Source organism: Aulonocara sp. 'chitande type north' Nkhata Bay, linkage group LG10, assembly GCF_057382095.1.
Source record: "Aulonocara sp. 'chitande type north' Nkhata Bay isolate Kocher_YH1m ecotype deep benthic linkage group LG10, A_spYH_male_GT1.1, whole genome shotgun sequence".
NCBI lineage: Eukaryota > Metazoa > Chordata > Actinopteri > Cichliformes > Cichlidae > Aulonocara > Aulonocara sp. 'chitande type north' Nkhata Bay.
The window spans coordinates 16000419-16016526 of record NC_141353.1 but is presented as its reverse complement, the minus strand read 5'-3'; the positions used below and the strand labels follow the sequence as shown (position 1 = coordinate 16016526).

Genomic DNA, 16108 nt, shown 5'->3' with positions numbered 1-16108 from the left:
CTCGCAGCTGATTGGCCTGGCTCAGCTGGCATTCATGTGCTCACTATTCAGGTCAGTGAGCTTGGAGTGTGGATGACGCTGGAATGATGTGTCTGTGAGGACAAGCTGAGACTTGGCTGCATGTAAGATGGTGAAGATCAGTCAGGGAAAATATATAATATTACTCCTTCTCTTTGCTCTGATTCTTAGCCTTTACTTATATTTCAGATTTACATGTTCCTTCCATATAATCCGAGTTATTTGCAGGCATGTGTTCGTATCTCCCCGTGTTAAAACTACAACAGTATGAAAAACGGTGTGCAGTTCACAACTTAGACAGATCCCACATGTTAGGTACTCATATTGTTTTATTGATTAAATAGGAAACAGGACAACATAGATGAGTCTCTACACAGAGATGCTGTTCTCATCCGAGTATAACTGGGACAGGAATAAAGATGTGCCAGTTCATGAGCTGGAGATCTCATCCCACCATCCTTTCTGTCCACAATGCCATTTTTAATGGCTGCTCTCCACTGTCAATTTCATTGCGAGGAGTAATTTCCACTCTTTCAAACCACAGCCCCTCCCATAGTTCACAGTGAGATCTGAGTATGTTACATATGAGCAGGTGGACACACGGGCGCTGTACAGTTCAACATATTGTGCAAAAACTTCATGGCATGTTTTTTTTCTGCTACATACATCCAGAGAAAGGTGTGGAATGTAAAATTTGGTTGTTGCATTTATCTATAGAGCTCCTGCGGTTCATCTCCTGGCATAAATAAAAGGTAAAGGGATTGGTTATTATCAAAGAGACTTGCTGAAAAGAAAGACAAAAAAGACTTGAAGGTTCCTACAAAAAGTGGGAGTAACAAAAGTTAAAAGTACTGTAGAAAAGACTGAAAAAATTCTGACAGTCTGTAGGAAAAGCACCCTCAAAAAGGCACTCGCCCATGTTGTGTGAAAGGGTGTGTGTGTGTGTGAGAGAGAGAGAGACAGACTGTGTTCCTATGACCTTTTATCTCGCTCATCCTTTGTTACCGATGCTGCTTTGTGTTCAGGTGTGACCCCGAACCTTTCCTGAGTGCATGTCTAGGGTGGCTCAGCACCAAAGAGCCGGGCTTGTTGCTTCAGCTGCCCACGGGGATGTTTTGTGCTTGAGTGCTGTCAGTTTCCTTGACTCTGTTCTTGTTGCTTATGAAGTAGTGAAGCCAAGAGATGACAGAAAGACCAGCCAGGATTTACAGTATAGAATGCAAAGTTTAAAAAATCGTGATGTTGGAAAAAAGTTGCAGTCAGAGCAGTAATCTGCAGTCGACTGATTCAATCCACTGTCTTATTTCCTTATCTGGGCGCTGCCACCTGTGGCTGCAGGTTTAGTACCAGCTCTGCGGACAGGAACCTTGGACACGGGTATCTTAGTGCGAGGGGGTTCTTTAGTCTGAGGGACTTGGGAGGCAGAGTGAGTCTGTGCACCGTGCTTCACGGGGATCTTTGAATCACGCGCTGAACTGGTGAGAACTTTCTGGTGTTGGGGGTGCTGACTGTCCTCCTGGGTGTGTTTTGAGGTGGCTTCTGCAGCACTGATTTTATCTTTGTTTCCTGCATCATGTGAGTTAAAATGGGGTCTTTCTTCTTCTAGCACGGGTGTGGGCGGATTTCTGTTTGATTCCTCATCAGCATGTTGCTGGCTGTCCCGGACAGGTAGCCTGCCCACTCTGCTTCCTCCCACGACAGGGATTTTGCTCAGCCCTGATGCTTTGGCTTGTGTTCTCTTTTCTCTGGGGGGCTCTTGGAGGCTTGTTCGCGACTCCTTATGTGGTTCTTCGGTTTTACACGGTGCAGTCTTCACACCCTCCCCATTTGTGCCATTTGGACTAGCCAATTGGCTATCCACTGTTGCTAGTCCACTTCCACTAGACTTAGCAGAGGCTGGAGCTTCACTTGGCTGAGGTTTAGGGGTAGGAGGAAGAGAAGTGACAGGGCAAGGAGCACCAGGAGGTACAGGGTGGGCTTTTGGCTGAGAAACTGGAATCTGACCAGAAGTAGAAAGTGGTTTGGCTACAGAAATTGGGGCAGGAGAGTCAGAAGATACAGAAACTGGGATTTTAGCCAGGGCAGGTGGGGGTTTTGATTGAAAAACCTCCTGTTGGGCTGGAGCAGATGGATCTTTACATGCAGATGCTGGGATTTGAACAGGGGTGGGAGGGGGTTTGGATTGAGGGACTTCTTTTTGAGCTGGAGCGGCCAGATCTTTATATACAGTAACTGGGGGCTGAGCTGGGGCAGGAAGGGTTTTAGATTGAGGACCCTCCATCTGAGCTGGAGCAGGCTGATCTTTACAGACAGAAAGTGGGACTTGAACAGGGGCAGGAGGGGTTTTAGATTGGGAAATTTGCGGTTGAGCAGGAGCAGGTTGATCTTTAGATAAAGAAACTGGAATATGACCCAGAGCAGTAGATGCTGTAGAAACTGCTGCATGAGTAGCAAGTGCTGGAATTGGTGCGAGAGTAGGGGGCGTTTTATCTAACAAGACCGAGGCAGAGGTGGGTTTAGTCGCAGGAGGAAGCTTAGCTGAAGAAACTGAAGCTGGAGTTGTTATCGATGCAGGGCTGGGTTGGGTTTTAGCTGTGGGAGGACAGATATCAGGAGCAGTTACATGTGAGGGAGGGCTTTTATTTTGTTCTGTGAGGGTGGAGGTGAGTGTAGGCTTGAAAAGGGCCCCAGATGCAGAGGCTGAGGTTGCAGCTGATGTGGGAGCTGCTGTTTTAGAGAGAGTACCCGGGTCAGGAGAAGATGGTTTTGTTGTAACTGTGCAGGCTGGTGATGCTGTCACTGGGGTTTTAGAGTCTACTGTAACTGAGATTAGAGAAGGTTTGCAGGAAGTGCTAATTGAATTTGACTTAGCAGGGGGAGGCTGGGAGATAGCAACAGGGATGGGTGGGCTGTGGGTTATTGATGAGGGTTTGGTGGAGACGGGGGGTGAAGTAGCTACAAGACTGGGTTTACTTACAGAAGTAGTAGTTTGAGGAGGCAGTACAGTCTGTGAAGCCAGTTTGCTAGCTGTAGAGGTAAGAACTGGACTAAATGAGGGAGCCTTTACTACAGAGGCTGGGGTGTTTGGAGGAGCTGTGGTTGCTGTAGAGATGGACATCACTGTAGATTTACTTGTAATCACAAAGGAAGACGTTGGAGCTGAAAGGTTTGTTGAAGTTACAGGAAACGCTAAGGGTTTTGTTGTAGTTGGCGCCAGAGCTGTGATGGTTTTAGCGCTGACAGAAGGCTCAGAGGCTGGAGTAGAGTCTGAGCTCAGTTTGACTGAGGGAGTTGTCAGAGTGGAAGATTTGGTGAAAGTTGTGGGGGTGGTGCTTGGCTTGGAAATGGGAGAAGAGGTTGTAGTTGCCTTCGACAGTGCAGTAAAGGGTTGGGGTGAAGTGGCAGTGGGGACGGCTACATGAGAAGGTTTTGCTGTGGAAGCAGTGCTGACTTTTGTGGGACTCAGCGGAGAGGAGATAGTGGGTTTGGAGAAGGGAGATGTGGATGTTGGCGTGACCTCAGTCACCACAGCGCTGATAGCACTGCTCGCTTTCCCCCACTCTGCTTCCACATCAGCCATGATGTCCCCACCCCCTGTGATGGAGTCAAAAGTCAGGAGAGACGAGATGTCCGCAAGCAACGAGCTCAGGCTGGTGTCCCCGGGCACCAGTGGTGGCTCATGGGTGGGCGACGGCGCTACATTTTCATGAGTTTTACTCACATTGCTTGTTGTTACCTGGGAAGTTGCAGTCTCTGGTGGGGATGGGGTTGCACTGTCCAGAGTTGTTGCACTCTTGACGTGCTCACGCCTCTCTGTTTCAGGGCTGTCCAGAAAGCGAGGCTGGGATTTGGGTGTGAGGGTGAGGTCCTCTTTGATGATTTCAACACTGTTGGCACGGGATGACATGAGGAGCGGACTAGGAGGGAGTTCCTCCTTCTCCTCTTTATCTTTCGATTTGAACTTAACATTTCCAAAGAGACCCTTCAGCCCACGACGCTGGCGACCCACTGGCTGGGACACGGTGTGGACTCGGCGGTCCCCCACTCCCCTCCTGCCACCCCTCAGCAGTGACAGGAAGCTGAGAGACTTGGCTGAGCTGGCTGAAGAAACTGAGTTGCGAGCAGGGGCGGCAGCCAGAACGCCATCTTCGCCGAGTTGCTCCTCCTCTGCCTGCTCCTTCTCTGCCTCGCTCACCTCCTGTCCCTTTTCCTTGTCCGGCTCCTGCTCAGAATCTGGCGCAGGACTCTCTGATAATCCATCTAGTGTTTTGCTCCTGTGAACAGGTGACTTGTTGTTTCCATCTCCTTTGCTTCGAATAGAAAAGATGTTACCTGGCTTGCGTTTGCCAAACAGCTTGAATCCTTTTCTGATTTTTCCACTTGGCTGCGATTCACAAGGTGGGGGGTCCATGTTCTCCGTTTGTACGTCCATCTTCTCTCTGCGTCCCCCTTTTTGTTTTTGAATCCTCCTGTCAGCTGCTGCAGATTTTATTCCCCAGCCAGTGATGGAGCATTTATATCCAGACCTTTTTCTCCGTGTGTAGCCTTGCGCTACCTCCTCTGCTCTCAGTGTTTCTTTATCACTTGTCCGTATCCCTCCCTCCGTCTTTCTTTCCCATCCAGCCCTTTCTCCTCTATTTCTCCCTCAAAAGCCCCTCCCCTTTGGCTCATTTTTGTCTGGCTGCCCTCCCTGGTTGCCATAGCAACTGAGGGGCTAAGCAGCTTTCGTCAGCAATGCAGAGCCAGGGGCTGTCATCAACCCACCCTGAACATAGCTTTCTCTTCCTCTCTTCCTGTCTGATGACTCTGTTTATATAAACAGCAAAGACAAATGCTCCATTAATAGGGCCACATTTTCAATTCTCAATGATCTGGCTTTATATAAAACGTCTCATCCAGATTAGGGCAGCGCTACCTCTACATGCAGCCTAATAATTGGTTTGTGCTGTGGATTTGCCTTAATTCTAAATAAACTGGCCTCATTTCAATCATCTGCATCACCGCAACTCTCACCAGTCTGTTAAATGTGTCATGAAGCTGTGATTTATGAATAGAAATTGACGTCTATTAATAATAATAAAGAGCAATAATCTTAGAATATAATTAGCATATTATTTGCCTTTCTTTTTCTTTTCATCTAATGTGTTGGATATGTGTTCAAAAAGCATATTTGTAACACCTTTTAGAAAACATTGAACCAACTGTAATCCTTTTTTATTTTATTCATATTTTTTAGTGGTGGCTAATTTTTTAAGTTTTTTAAAATCCCACTGAAAACTCGGGCTTGTTGGTATGACCTTTTGAGCGTCTTGACAGAGTCACCACCAGATTTTTGAGATAGCGAGAAAAAGGGGGGCATTAAACTCTGTGAAGCAACTGCTAATTCAACATTTAAATCTGTGTGATGGCCCTGAGTTATATAGACCTGCATGCCTTTTCTAATTTGCAAATGATGTATATTTATGAGGGGGAACTTGTTATGTTTTAATTATCACCGGGTTAATGAATTTAGTTTGGGCGGGCAGAACTAGGGCGGCTCCTTGTGGCTGCTCGAGAAACAGCAGTAGAACGTACAGCAGCAAGTCTGAAAATAAAGCTGCTGTCTCATCCACATGCATTCTCTGGCCCGGATAAGTCTGTGTAAGTGGGTCAGCCTTCTTTGAAAAAATCTGGCTATTCTGAGCTGTGTTAAGATTCAGTGGGACGCTTAAAGATATATTCACTCAGGCTCACTCACTCAAAGGGAAGTATCTTAAATGCAGTGTTTGAAAAATTGTCATCGTCGTGAAAATGTCACTTAAATAGAGATGGTGTGACATCTGTTTTGCTCACAAGTACCTCTTTTCAAAGACAGTTTCATTAAAGTCTCTATTTTCTGCCTTAAGTCCTCAGTTTAGGTCTACGCAGACAGAAATGCAGAAATGAACTGAGTAATGCTTCAGCATTTATCTCCTTTGTTAAGCTAAAGGGGGAAAATAAACAAAAACATATGTCACTGTACACATCAAACACACGCAAACATTAGTTAACAAAATGAAAAAGTTGTTTTTATTCACTTCTCTCGAGGCCAATGTAAAACTCCCACCCTGTGCATTTGCCCCAGTGTGACAAAAAGCTCCAGTATTGTCTAAAAAAATGGTAAAACTTCTTTAAAAAAGAAACTGCATACAAAGATACACTGCATACATGTTTGCAGAGACTGATGACAAGAGAAGATTGATACTACTGACATTTCTTTATCATAAATGCGATATGAGGTGCATCTAATGGCCAAGAAAATGTCCTGCACAGCACTGTTTACATCTAATCATCTGCAAGAAACAACAATTCTACTATAAGTAATGTAAGTCAGTCAAATTAAGAGATTTTCCTTGTTGGTATTTCTGTCAGCATAACTTAAAACTTTCAGTACCCAGAATCTATCTATCTATTATCATGCATAAACATCAGAACTCAGAAAGAGATTGTACTTTTTCCATGGATATATGTCAAAGACAGGGCTGAAAGCAATGCAAAGGGTGCTTATGAATCCAGTAAAACGGAGGCATTTCTCTCTCCTTTCCTTAAATGAGGTAAAATCTTAGACTACTTTATGATCTCTTAACTTACATAATCATTTACATAGTTAAAGAGCAGTGATACACAGTGATTCACTGTCCTTTTTTAGACATCATGCTCCATGAGAGTAGCCTCTGGCAGCGCTGTGGTGTTCTCTTCACTGTCATGTGTCTCAACTGCCTCATATGTGCGGCGGTACAAAAACCGATTGACCAGGGTGATGATGAACATCTCCATGATCAGTATCTGCTGATTAAGCACTGCGGGACACACACACACACACACACACACACAAAAACAACAATAAATCAGTGTTGGGTAGTTTCATTTCACATCAGTTGTGCATATCTGAAAGGCGTTTAGAAATGTTTCTTACTGGTTCCACGGGCTTGAGAACTTAATGGAGGAGCACAGGCGATGTTTCCGTACAAGGCCACGATGTTAACGATCGATGTCTGCAGCTGGCTCAACACAAGTGTTAACTAAGGATAAAAACAATGTAACATTTACACAGTGGTCATGCTGATTGTGTAGCATGTCTACTAGGCTGATTTTCACTGAAAGTTGGTGGACAGGCTGGTGAAGCACAGGCAAAGGATAACTCCATTAAATCTTGGTGCATGTTCCAGTCATTTTCTTTAAATATACGATTTAGGTCATGGCTGTTGGTATTGCATTATTGGCTTTGGCATTTGCAAAATACTAAGTTCAGTTCAGTTTTACAGGGAGAAACGTCTGAACCAAAGTCAGGGAGAGGCAGCCGTCTGCCACGACTGTAAGGGAAAGAGTGGAAAGCAGAGGGCGATAGATCCAATGACACACATGGGAGAGAGCCAGATTTGAGAAATTATTACTAGTTAATTAACTGCAGTAGTGGTGTATGATCTACCCAAAAAACACCAGAGCCCCGTACTATGAAGCAAGTTCAGCATCCCCAGTGTAACTGTTCACCGAACCCTACATCAGCATTCAGGATAATTAGTCACACAACGCTGGTTATGAGTTCAAGGGACGTTTAGGGAGCTGTTACACCATTTTCTGGAGAATGGATTGGTCATCAGGCAGTGATTTCATACCTGTTGATAGCTAATCTAGGACCTAAGCTGCTCTGAAGCCTTTTAGGTTCACGAGGTTGAGGTGATATACACAGGTAAGAAGTGAACCACCTTTGGAGTACGGAAAATCGAGGATTAACTCTGAAGTTATCCGAATAAGACAAACTCCCGCTTTGTAGTGCTGGTCTCTGGAGTTCAGTCAAATTTGTTGGTCACTTATGGGTTTTCTATGTTTTCACATTTTCAGCCTATCTGAGTTTTCACAATGTCAAAAGCATCCATGCTGGCATGGTATCCCTGTTCTCTGATAGAGGAAATTACCTTTTGATTTCTCTTCACAAATTGAGCGGATTAACTCATCACAAGAAAATTAGCTGTGTTAAGTCAGCTTCAGGAGTTACCCCCAACACATGTGAAGCACCTTAGCATCTGGTATTACAGCTGTTGACTCACTTGGTACATTGCATACTTTGGTATAATCCTGAGTGGGCGTAGATAGCGGTTCATGTTCATGAAGACAATGGCAACAGGCCAAAGGGAGATGATGGTTAGAACACCAACAAATAGGCTAATCCAAAGGGTTATACCATAGATTCCTAGCTGAAAAAAAAGAAACACACACACATTTATATGAATCTTATAGAAATATGTTTTAATTTAACGCACATCTATTTTAGTCCACTCAGATATGTAGAGAACCATTTCAAATACTTACATTAGTAGGATCATAGTTGCCATTGGTCCACAGTACTATAGACAGGACAGTGAACACCGTTTTCAGGATTGCATACTGAAGAGAGCCTAACTTCAGCAGGAATAACATTCGCCTGAACAAACCCAGTCCAGAGACAGACTAACATTACACATGTGTACCATGATAAGGTAATGTGCAGTCAATGCAGAATGACAGAATATATGATATGGAAATCTGACACAGGCTTGAGCTAGAGCCAGCGCAGTGATATGCAGACTCTCTTTACCTTGACATGGGGACGTCGGGTAAACATGGACAACAGCAGCAGCAGGGTCCTGTGCTGATCCAAAAGGGTTTACCAGAGAACTTCTCCAAAAAGGCATTGCTGCCACCCAACTCCTCAATCAACAGAAGCAAGATCTTGTAAATCACAACTGCAAAATAACTGTAAGGAAAGAGGTAACTCAACACACGTCTAAGATGTGCTGTTATGTATTGTTAATTATGCAAATCTCATAAAATATCAAATGAACGTAACCATCACAGGTAGAAAAATTCAAAAATGTATTTATAGTAGTGTGAAATGTGTGCCTGATCTAACCTGCTATGTTTGTGCAGGCAGCTAAAAATTCACAGTGGACAACTTGACTGAGACAAAGACCAGCTGTTAGAGCCACCAGCTTATAAGCTGCAAGTTGGTGGTTTGAGTCCCTGTTCAGATGTTGGCATCTGCTGACTGTTTTTGTACAGAATGCCTCACCAAAGTAAGCATTAGAAACAACTTGCATGATGGTAAATATAGATATAGATATATATGTTGATGCCAGGTTAATGCAAAGTATCCAAAAGTTCCATGCATCCAAATCCAGAAATTGAAGAAATCTGACCTGCATGGGAGGCCAAGCTTTTAATGTCCCAAACAAACATTAGCTACGTTTTTTCAATTAGCATAAATGCAACCACCAAGCCCTTTTGAAATAAGTAATAACTCAGCCACAGTAAAACAAACAAACAAAAAAGGATTAGGCTAATGGCTGTTTCTCAAGAGCAGGCTCACATCAGAAATGTGACGTATGGTGCTGCATGTTCATCTGGTCTGGATTTGTCCTGTTGCCTCAGGGACAGGACAGCTGGCTGTTTTTAATGCATTTATAAATTCTGCATTATATCAAAGATTCTTTCAAGCTAATGTGAGGCAATCTGAAATTTAAACTAAAAGCTGGTCTTTCAACAGGATAAAAATCTTTGCACACTAATACATCGACTAGGGAACAGATTAAAAACCCCAAAAGAAAGCAAGTGGGAAAGCCAAGTCGCAGCTCAGATTTCAATCTAACTTCCATGGAAGAAAAAGTCTGATGGAGACTAATTATGCCAAACACTATCAACAAGTTTCCAGTAAAGAGTTTACTTACTTTTCCCAAGGATCACATTAGATCAGCAGATACTTTTGTTGAACTAATGCTTGAAAAAAGTGTTTTAAAATGTTCAATTTTTCATATTTATCTGTTGGTGCCATTTCAGAGTGGATCAAATGGCTCAATGGCGTTTTCTTTTTCTCTGTTATTTTGTGCAAAGTGTGAGTTTTGACCCGTCATGTGTAATAATTCATTAAACTGTTAAACTGTAACAAAAAAAAAACAAAAACAAAAAAAAAACACTGACTACACTGGGAAATGTTTTGCAAGTGTAGTTAAAGGAAAAATCACCTGTTAGATGTCAGGTCTGTAATCATAAATGCCCTCGGGATCCACATAGCTAAGCATGACATGGTGGAAATGACCTGAAACGGTAAAATTGTTGTGTTTAAAAACATGCAGCTGCAACGCTTATAACGTTTGAAGACGTCTGTTAATGTACTGTGGCTTACTTTCCCTATTAACAAGTTGTTGAAACTTGTTAATGGTTGCAATCATATTTGTTTTACAATCAGTGGCATGTTATAAAACTTAAGCAGGCCTGAATACTCACTGGTGCTGCACCGTTTACCCAAATGACCAAGGTCTTCTTGGGGTAGGGTAGTTTTTTGTAAATATAGGCACACTGTTCCAGGTACACAAGCAGGGAGACACAGGACATCAAGGTGAGCATGAAGTACAGGCAATAGCCAAATGTATCTAGCTCTGATTAAAAAAGAACAATAGGAGACACATAGAAACAGCATGAATCAGACTTTCTTCAGGTTAAAATCTAAATGAATATAGTAGTGTGTATAACTTACGGTTGAGCATGTCAATAGCCAGCGGTCGACCCTTCAGACAAGCTGGATCAATGGTTCCATTTAGAGCTTCCATGGTAGGCAGACGCTTGTCTTAAAAAATAGACTAAAAATAGACTAACAAATATTAACAAGAGTAAAATTAAAAAAATATAAATAGTGTTGCAGTCATAAAAGTAAAACCTGCTTCCCCTTTACATTCCAGAGTCTTCAACACAGAGCTGAGTACCTAGCACTTAAGGGATTCTGAAGAAGTGAAGGTGGGATAAGAAGTGGCAGGCAACTTTATGAGAACGCATGAGCAACTGGTGATGCATTTATTCACAGGTTTAAGTGACTGTAATTAAAAAACACAAAGGTCAGAGTTTTAGTGAAAGGCTAAGATTCATTGTGCGTCAGGAAAAGTGAACTTTGGCAGGGTGTGTTATTTCCTTCTCAGTGCATAACGTGAGCTGTGAGCTATAGTTTTTGATTCTCGGCTAATTTACAGTATTTCGACGTTAAACTATTGCTTTAAAGGTTAGCTTTCATTACTTCAGTCTCAGTTTGGCTTTCTGGTGTGAAAGTTTAGGCTCAGCTATGGTCAGGTATGTTACGCAGAAATCTATGAAGCCATAGGAACATTTTATCTGAGCTTCTATCCAGTGCTCCAAAATGCAAAGTGATTCTTTTTTAACCTTTTCCACAGTACTATATATAATACTACTAAAGAAAGCCAGTACGGCATGAATGGGAGCAGAGAAAAACTAATGAGAAACGTTTAAAGTTGAAAATCCTACATAGGCTTTTCAAATCTATTACCTAGAAAAATTCCAGAGGGTTCAAATGTTGAGTGGTGAGACTATTAAACTTTATCTGTTATTCTGTTACAGAGAGGTGAATGGCACTGTGGTCGCTCAACTGTCTCTGGCTAATAATTGTCTAGTTTTTTTTCACCATGTCATCATATTTCTTTTGCAAGAAGGAAAAAAATGATGCTCACAATCTTGATTCATCTCGAATACACACATGCACACTTAAAGAGTAAAATTGGGCTGGGTACGCATGAGCCAAGTGGAAATGAGGAAACACTATAACAGGGAGCCGTCTGCACCGGGAGCCGGTCACAGACCTCCAGGCTGGGCACACAGCAGGAGGGAGGCAAAGAAGCCCCCCAGCCAGGCTGAGAGGACCCCCAGAGCCCCAGCAGCCATGGTCAATCACAGCCCCGGTGCAGAGAGCGCCCTCTGAGGAAACACTGAAGATATGACACAATAGGATATATACAGGGTAAAATAAATAAGAACGGGATACAATATAAATATAAATAGAGTAAGAAGATTAAAAAATGAATAAGAATAAAATCAATAAATATTAGGTAAAGCCTAAATTAATAATAGAATAACAGGATAGAATAAATAAGCATAAAATAAATAAATGTTAAGTAAAAGCTAAATTAAAAAGGTGGGTCTTACAGTAATCAATGCGACTGGTAATAAAAGCATGCATCAGCATCTCCGTGTTTGCCCGAGAGAGAATAGGGCGGACTCTGGCTATATTTTTTAGATGATAAAATCCAATTTTGGTTACATGTTTAATATGTGGGATAAAACCAAGCTCAGAGTCAAAAATAACACCCAGGTTTTTCACTTGTAGCGAAGGACATAGTGAAAATGCCTGTAATTTAGACAAGAGTTTCTCTCTCTGAGCCTCAGGACCGACGATTAAAACTTCAGTTTTGTCCTGGTTAAGCTGTAAAAAGTTTTCTGACATCCAAGATCTTATATCTAAAATACAGTTAAAAAGGGCATCCATTGGTCTGATGTCATCAGGAGACACGGAGATGTACAGCTGCGTGTCATCAGCGTAACTGTGGAAGTTCACTCCATGCCTCTTGATGACACTGCCGAGAGGGAGCATATACAAATTAAAAAGTACAGGGCCTAGAACCGACCCTTGAGGCACACCACATGTCATTTCATGGATCTTAGAGGAGCATGTATCCATACTCACCATAAAAGTTCTGTCTGAGAGATATGAAGTGAACCAGTTGTGTACAGCACCAGAGAGGCCCACCATGTGTTTCAGTCTGTTTAAAAGAATAGCGTGGTCTACTGTATCAAAGGCTGCGCTTAGATCCAGTAGCACCAGGACTGAGAGCTTTTGGGAGTCCCAGTTACATCTAAGATCATTTAAAACCTTTAGGAGAGCCGTCTCTGTGCTGTGGTTCACCCTAAATCCAGACTGGAATATCTCCAGGATCTGTCTATCATTCAAAAAATCATTAATCTGAGTAAAAACAAGTTTTTCTAAGATTTTACTTAAAAATGGTAAGTTGGATACAGGTCTGTGGTTATTAAAATCATTACAATCCAAATTGCTCTTCTTCAGAAGGGGCCTCACCACCGCCGTTTTAAAGGCAACAGGGAAGACGCTCGACTGAAGAGAGCAATTCATCATGTATAAAAGCTCAGCTTCAAAAAATCCATAAAGTGTTTTAAGGAGTGAAGAGGGGATTGGATCTACAAGACATGTGGTGGGTCTCACTGTGGAGAAAACTTTCTTAAGGTTCTCAGCATTAACCAAGACAAAGCTGTCCAGTGTCTCCTCAGGTACAATCGAGCCCTCAGATGTGTTTAAAATCATATCGCGATTAGATAAAATATCAGATCTGATGGCGCTGACTTTTCCCCTGAAGGGGTCTGCAAACTGCTCACAGAGTGAGTCTGTGGGGGTTCTTTGCTGTTAAAATCAGGGTTAAATAAATGATCTATGGTGGAAAAGAGGACCTTGGGATTATTTTTGTTATTGTTGGTTATTTTGGCGAAGTATGAATTTCTTGACTTCCTTAATGTATTATTGTACATTTTAAGTTGCTCGCAAAATATTTGATGGTTGATAGTATTTTTATTTTTCCTCCATCTCCTTTCTGCTGCCCTGCAATTTCTTTTGAGTTTTTTGACTTCTTCGTTTCTCCAGGGTGATACGTGTTTTACGTTAATCTTTTTGGTGGTGAGTGGAGCAACGGAGTCAAGGCTTTTCTTCAGTTTGCTGTTAAAATGATTAAAAATCAAATTGCAGGGTGCAGGTAAAATCACAGGGGGGCATTTGTCTAAAACCCTGGTAAAATTTGCAGCCACTTCAGAGGTTAGATAGCGCCTCCTCACAGTTTGCACCGAGGTCTCCCGCTGAATAAAACCGGTGATGTTAAAAAACACACAGTAGTGGTCAGAGACAGCCAAGTCAACAACAGAGGACACGCTGGTGGACAGCCCATGGGTGATGACCAGGTCCAGAGTGTGTCCTCTGTTGTGAGTCGGCTGCGTGACGTGCTGGGTAAAATCCAAACAGTGAAGAATGTTTAAGAATTCTTTTGATGCAGGGTCAGAAGGATTATCTATGTGCAGGTTAAAATCACCGGTTAAAATGATCATATTATATTTTGAATGTATGTTTGTTAAAAATTCTGAGAATTCCTTGATAAAAGCAGCGCTGTCTTTAGGTGGTCTATAAATTGTGACAGATAAAACTGGAGGGCTGCTGAAAACAATAGCGTGGAATTCAAAAGTGGTAAAATGATCAAATAAAATTTGTTTGGTGGTGAGTGTGTTGTTGGCTAAAGATGCAGTCCCACCACCTCTCTTACCACTTCTAATAGAAAAAGAGAAATTAAAATTTGGTGGGAACAACTGGTGCATCCAAACCCAGCCATGTTTCAGTTAAAAATAAACAGTCAAGTTTATTATTTAAAATTAAATCATTAATAATAAAAGACTTGTTCAACAGAGAGCGGACATTTAAAAGTGCCATACTGATTGAGACTGGTGGATTTTTGACAAGCTTATGCTGTGTTTGTTGGTCTGTGATTGGTATTGTAATTGTGAATCTACATACATTTGTTTTGGACTCTTTATTGAGTTTAGTTGATATTTTGGAGCATTAAGTGATAGTTGTTTTTTTTTGCCTGTCCCATTTGGTTCTTTAGCTGTCAGAATTGTTGTCTGAAGACCAACAAGGATACCCAATGGATTTACTTTGCCAAATGGATCATCACGACCTTGCCGTATTGGTCCATTTGATCAACCTTTGTTGTTATTATTTATTTTATTTTATTTTCAGTTGTTACAGACGGGACAGACATGACTGAGGGATAGGAAAGGGAGAAAGAAAGATGAAGGAAAAGAAAAACAGAAGGGAAGAGGGACAGTGAGAAAGGGCACTTAAAAAGAGAAAGACCAGAAAGAAAAACCTCCTGGATCACCTGTTGAGAGAAAAAGAAGAGAAAACAAGCAAAAAAAAACAGAGCAACATACTAAACACAACAGCATCACGTTAATCTAGCTAAGTGTAAACAGCAGTAAATACTAAATATTGAATGTTGTTGTGTAGCAAGCAGGACCTACAGCGCACAATGTGCTTGGAAATAGCAGCCAATAAAGGTGTAGTTTATGTCTATGAACACTGAACACCCGTGTGCACACCTGTGTGGATCAGCGCGCTTGTATTCAAAAGGTTTCCCCATGTAATGGTCTGCTAGAGGGTGTAGAGAGCCATAGCCCTGTCCCCCAGGGCATGAAGCAGGCATGGAGGAGATCCAGGCTCCAGACATCCAGAGGCCCCAGAGTCCGAGAGCCCAAGGAGGACCACCGGAGGGGCATTAAGTGATAGTTTGTGGAAGGTGAGAAAGCAGAAGGGAACTGGCCACACTACCTGTGTAGAAAACCTTAGAACTGTTCACAGCTTACAGTGGGGTAAATGATTACTTCATTCCCTGCTGAAGTTGTAAGGTTGTTCAGTTATAAAAAAACCCCGAACAGTCTGTAATTTTTATGGTGAGAAACAGAATATCAAATATAAAATGTTCAGAAAAAACACATTACATGAAAGTTTTAAATTGGTTTGCTTGCCACTGAGCTGTGCAAGCGTAACTTGTCTTAGTACATGGTGGAGAAACCCTTTTTGGCAAGCACAGAGGCAAGTTGATGTCAGAGTGTAACTATTTAAAGCGCATTTGTTATTAAATTATTTATAGGACTTTGTAGAGATTTAGATACGTATTATGTGTCACACTTTTCATTTAGTCTTTTCTTATATGGTCCTGTAAATGCATAAAGGTTAACCTCAGGTCATCGTGAATGTCATGATGTCTGATTTTGATGAAACCTTCAGAGGCCTAAGATGTGTCTGTTTGCCAAATTTGGTTTCTCAACTCTTCGTGGTCTACGAGGTGTTTTCCAGCAAAGAAAAAAAAAAAACAGGTAGAAAGGTATTTTTTACATTATACTCGTAGTAAGGGGTACTATCAAGCATTGAATTGCTGGTTTCTGTGCTTGTAGATTGCTAGCATTAATTGATAACTTTCATCCAAGTATGCTCACTTCTGGCTTTAAAAAACACGGCCTTGGCCAACATGCTAATGCAGAGTCTTAAAAAACTGGTGGCAGTGGGCAGTACCACTCAGCCTCCTAGTAGATGTACCTATGGCAGGGGTGTCCAACTCCAGGCCTCAAGGGCTGGTGCCCTGCAAATATCACCCTGGGTCAACACACCTGAATCAAATGATTAGTTAATTACCAGGCCTCTGGA

At 42.2% G+C, this 16108-nt stretch overlaps 2 protein-coding genes across 3 annotated transcripts; both read right to left on the bottom strand.

The window, feature by feature from the left end:
* Window positions 1-302: 302 nt before the first annotated feature.
* LOC147320536 (uncharacterized) lies at window positions 303-4661 on the bottom strand. 2 transcript variants are annotated; one of them, XM_086308615.1, is made up of 2 exons: window positions 1354-4661; window positions 303-1075 (listed from the first exon to the last, which is right to left on the bottom strand). In XM_086308615.1, exons 1-2 carry the CDS (start codon window positions 4448-4450, stop codon window positions 1020-1022), a joined length of 3153 nt encoding a protein of 1050 aa, XP_086164741.1. In that variant the 5' UTR covers window positions 4451-4661; the 3' UTR covers window positions 303-1019. The 2 variants fall into 2 exon arrangements, with proteins under 2 accessions (XP_086164741.1, XP_086164740.1); XM_086308614.1 differs by having other exon boundaries at window positions 304-4660.
* A 1425-nt stretch (window positions 4662-6086) lies between these two features.
* On the bottom strand, window positions 6087-10905 carry LOC147320535 (organic solute transporter subunit alpha-like). The gene is made up of 8 exons (XM_086308613.1): window positions 10547-10905; window positions 10297-10448; window positions 10035-10108; window positions 8612-8770; window positions 8347-8458; window positions 8085-8231; window positions 6953-7058; window positions 6087-6836 (listed from the first exon to the last, which is right to left on the bottom strand). The coding sequence occupies exons 1-8, from the start codon at window positions 10617-10619 to the stop codon at window positions 6682-6684; spliced, it is 978 nt and encodes a 325-aa protein (XP_086164739.1). The 5' UTR covers window positions 10620-10905; the 3' UTR covers window positions 6087-6681.
* Window positions 10906-16108: the final 5203 nt, after the last annotated feature.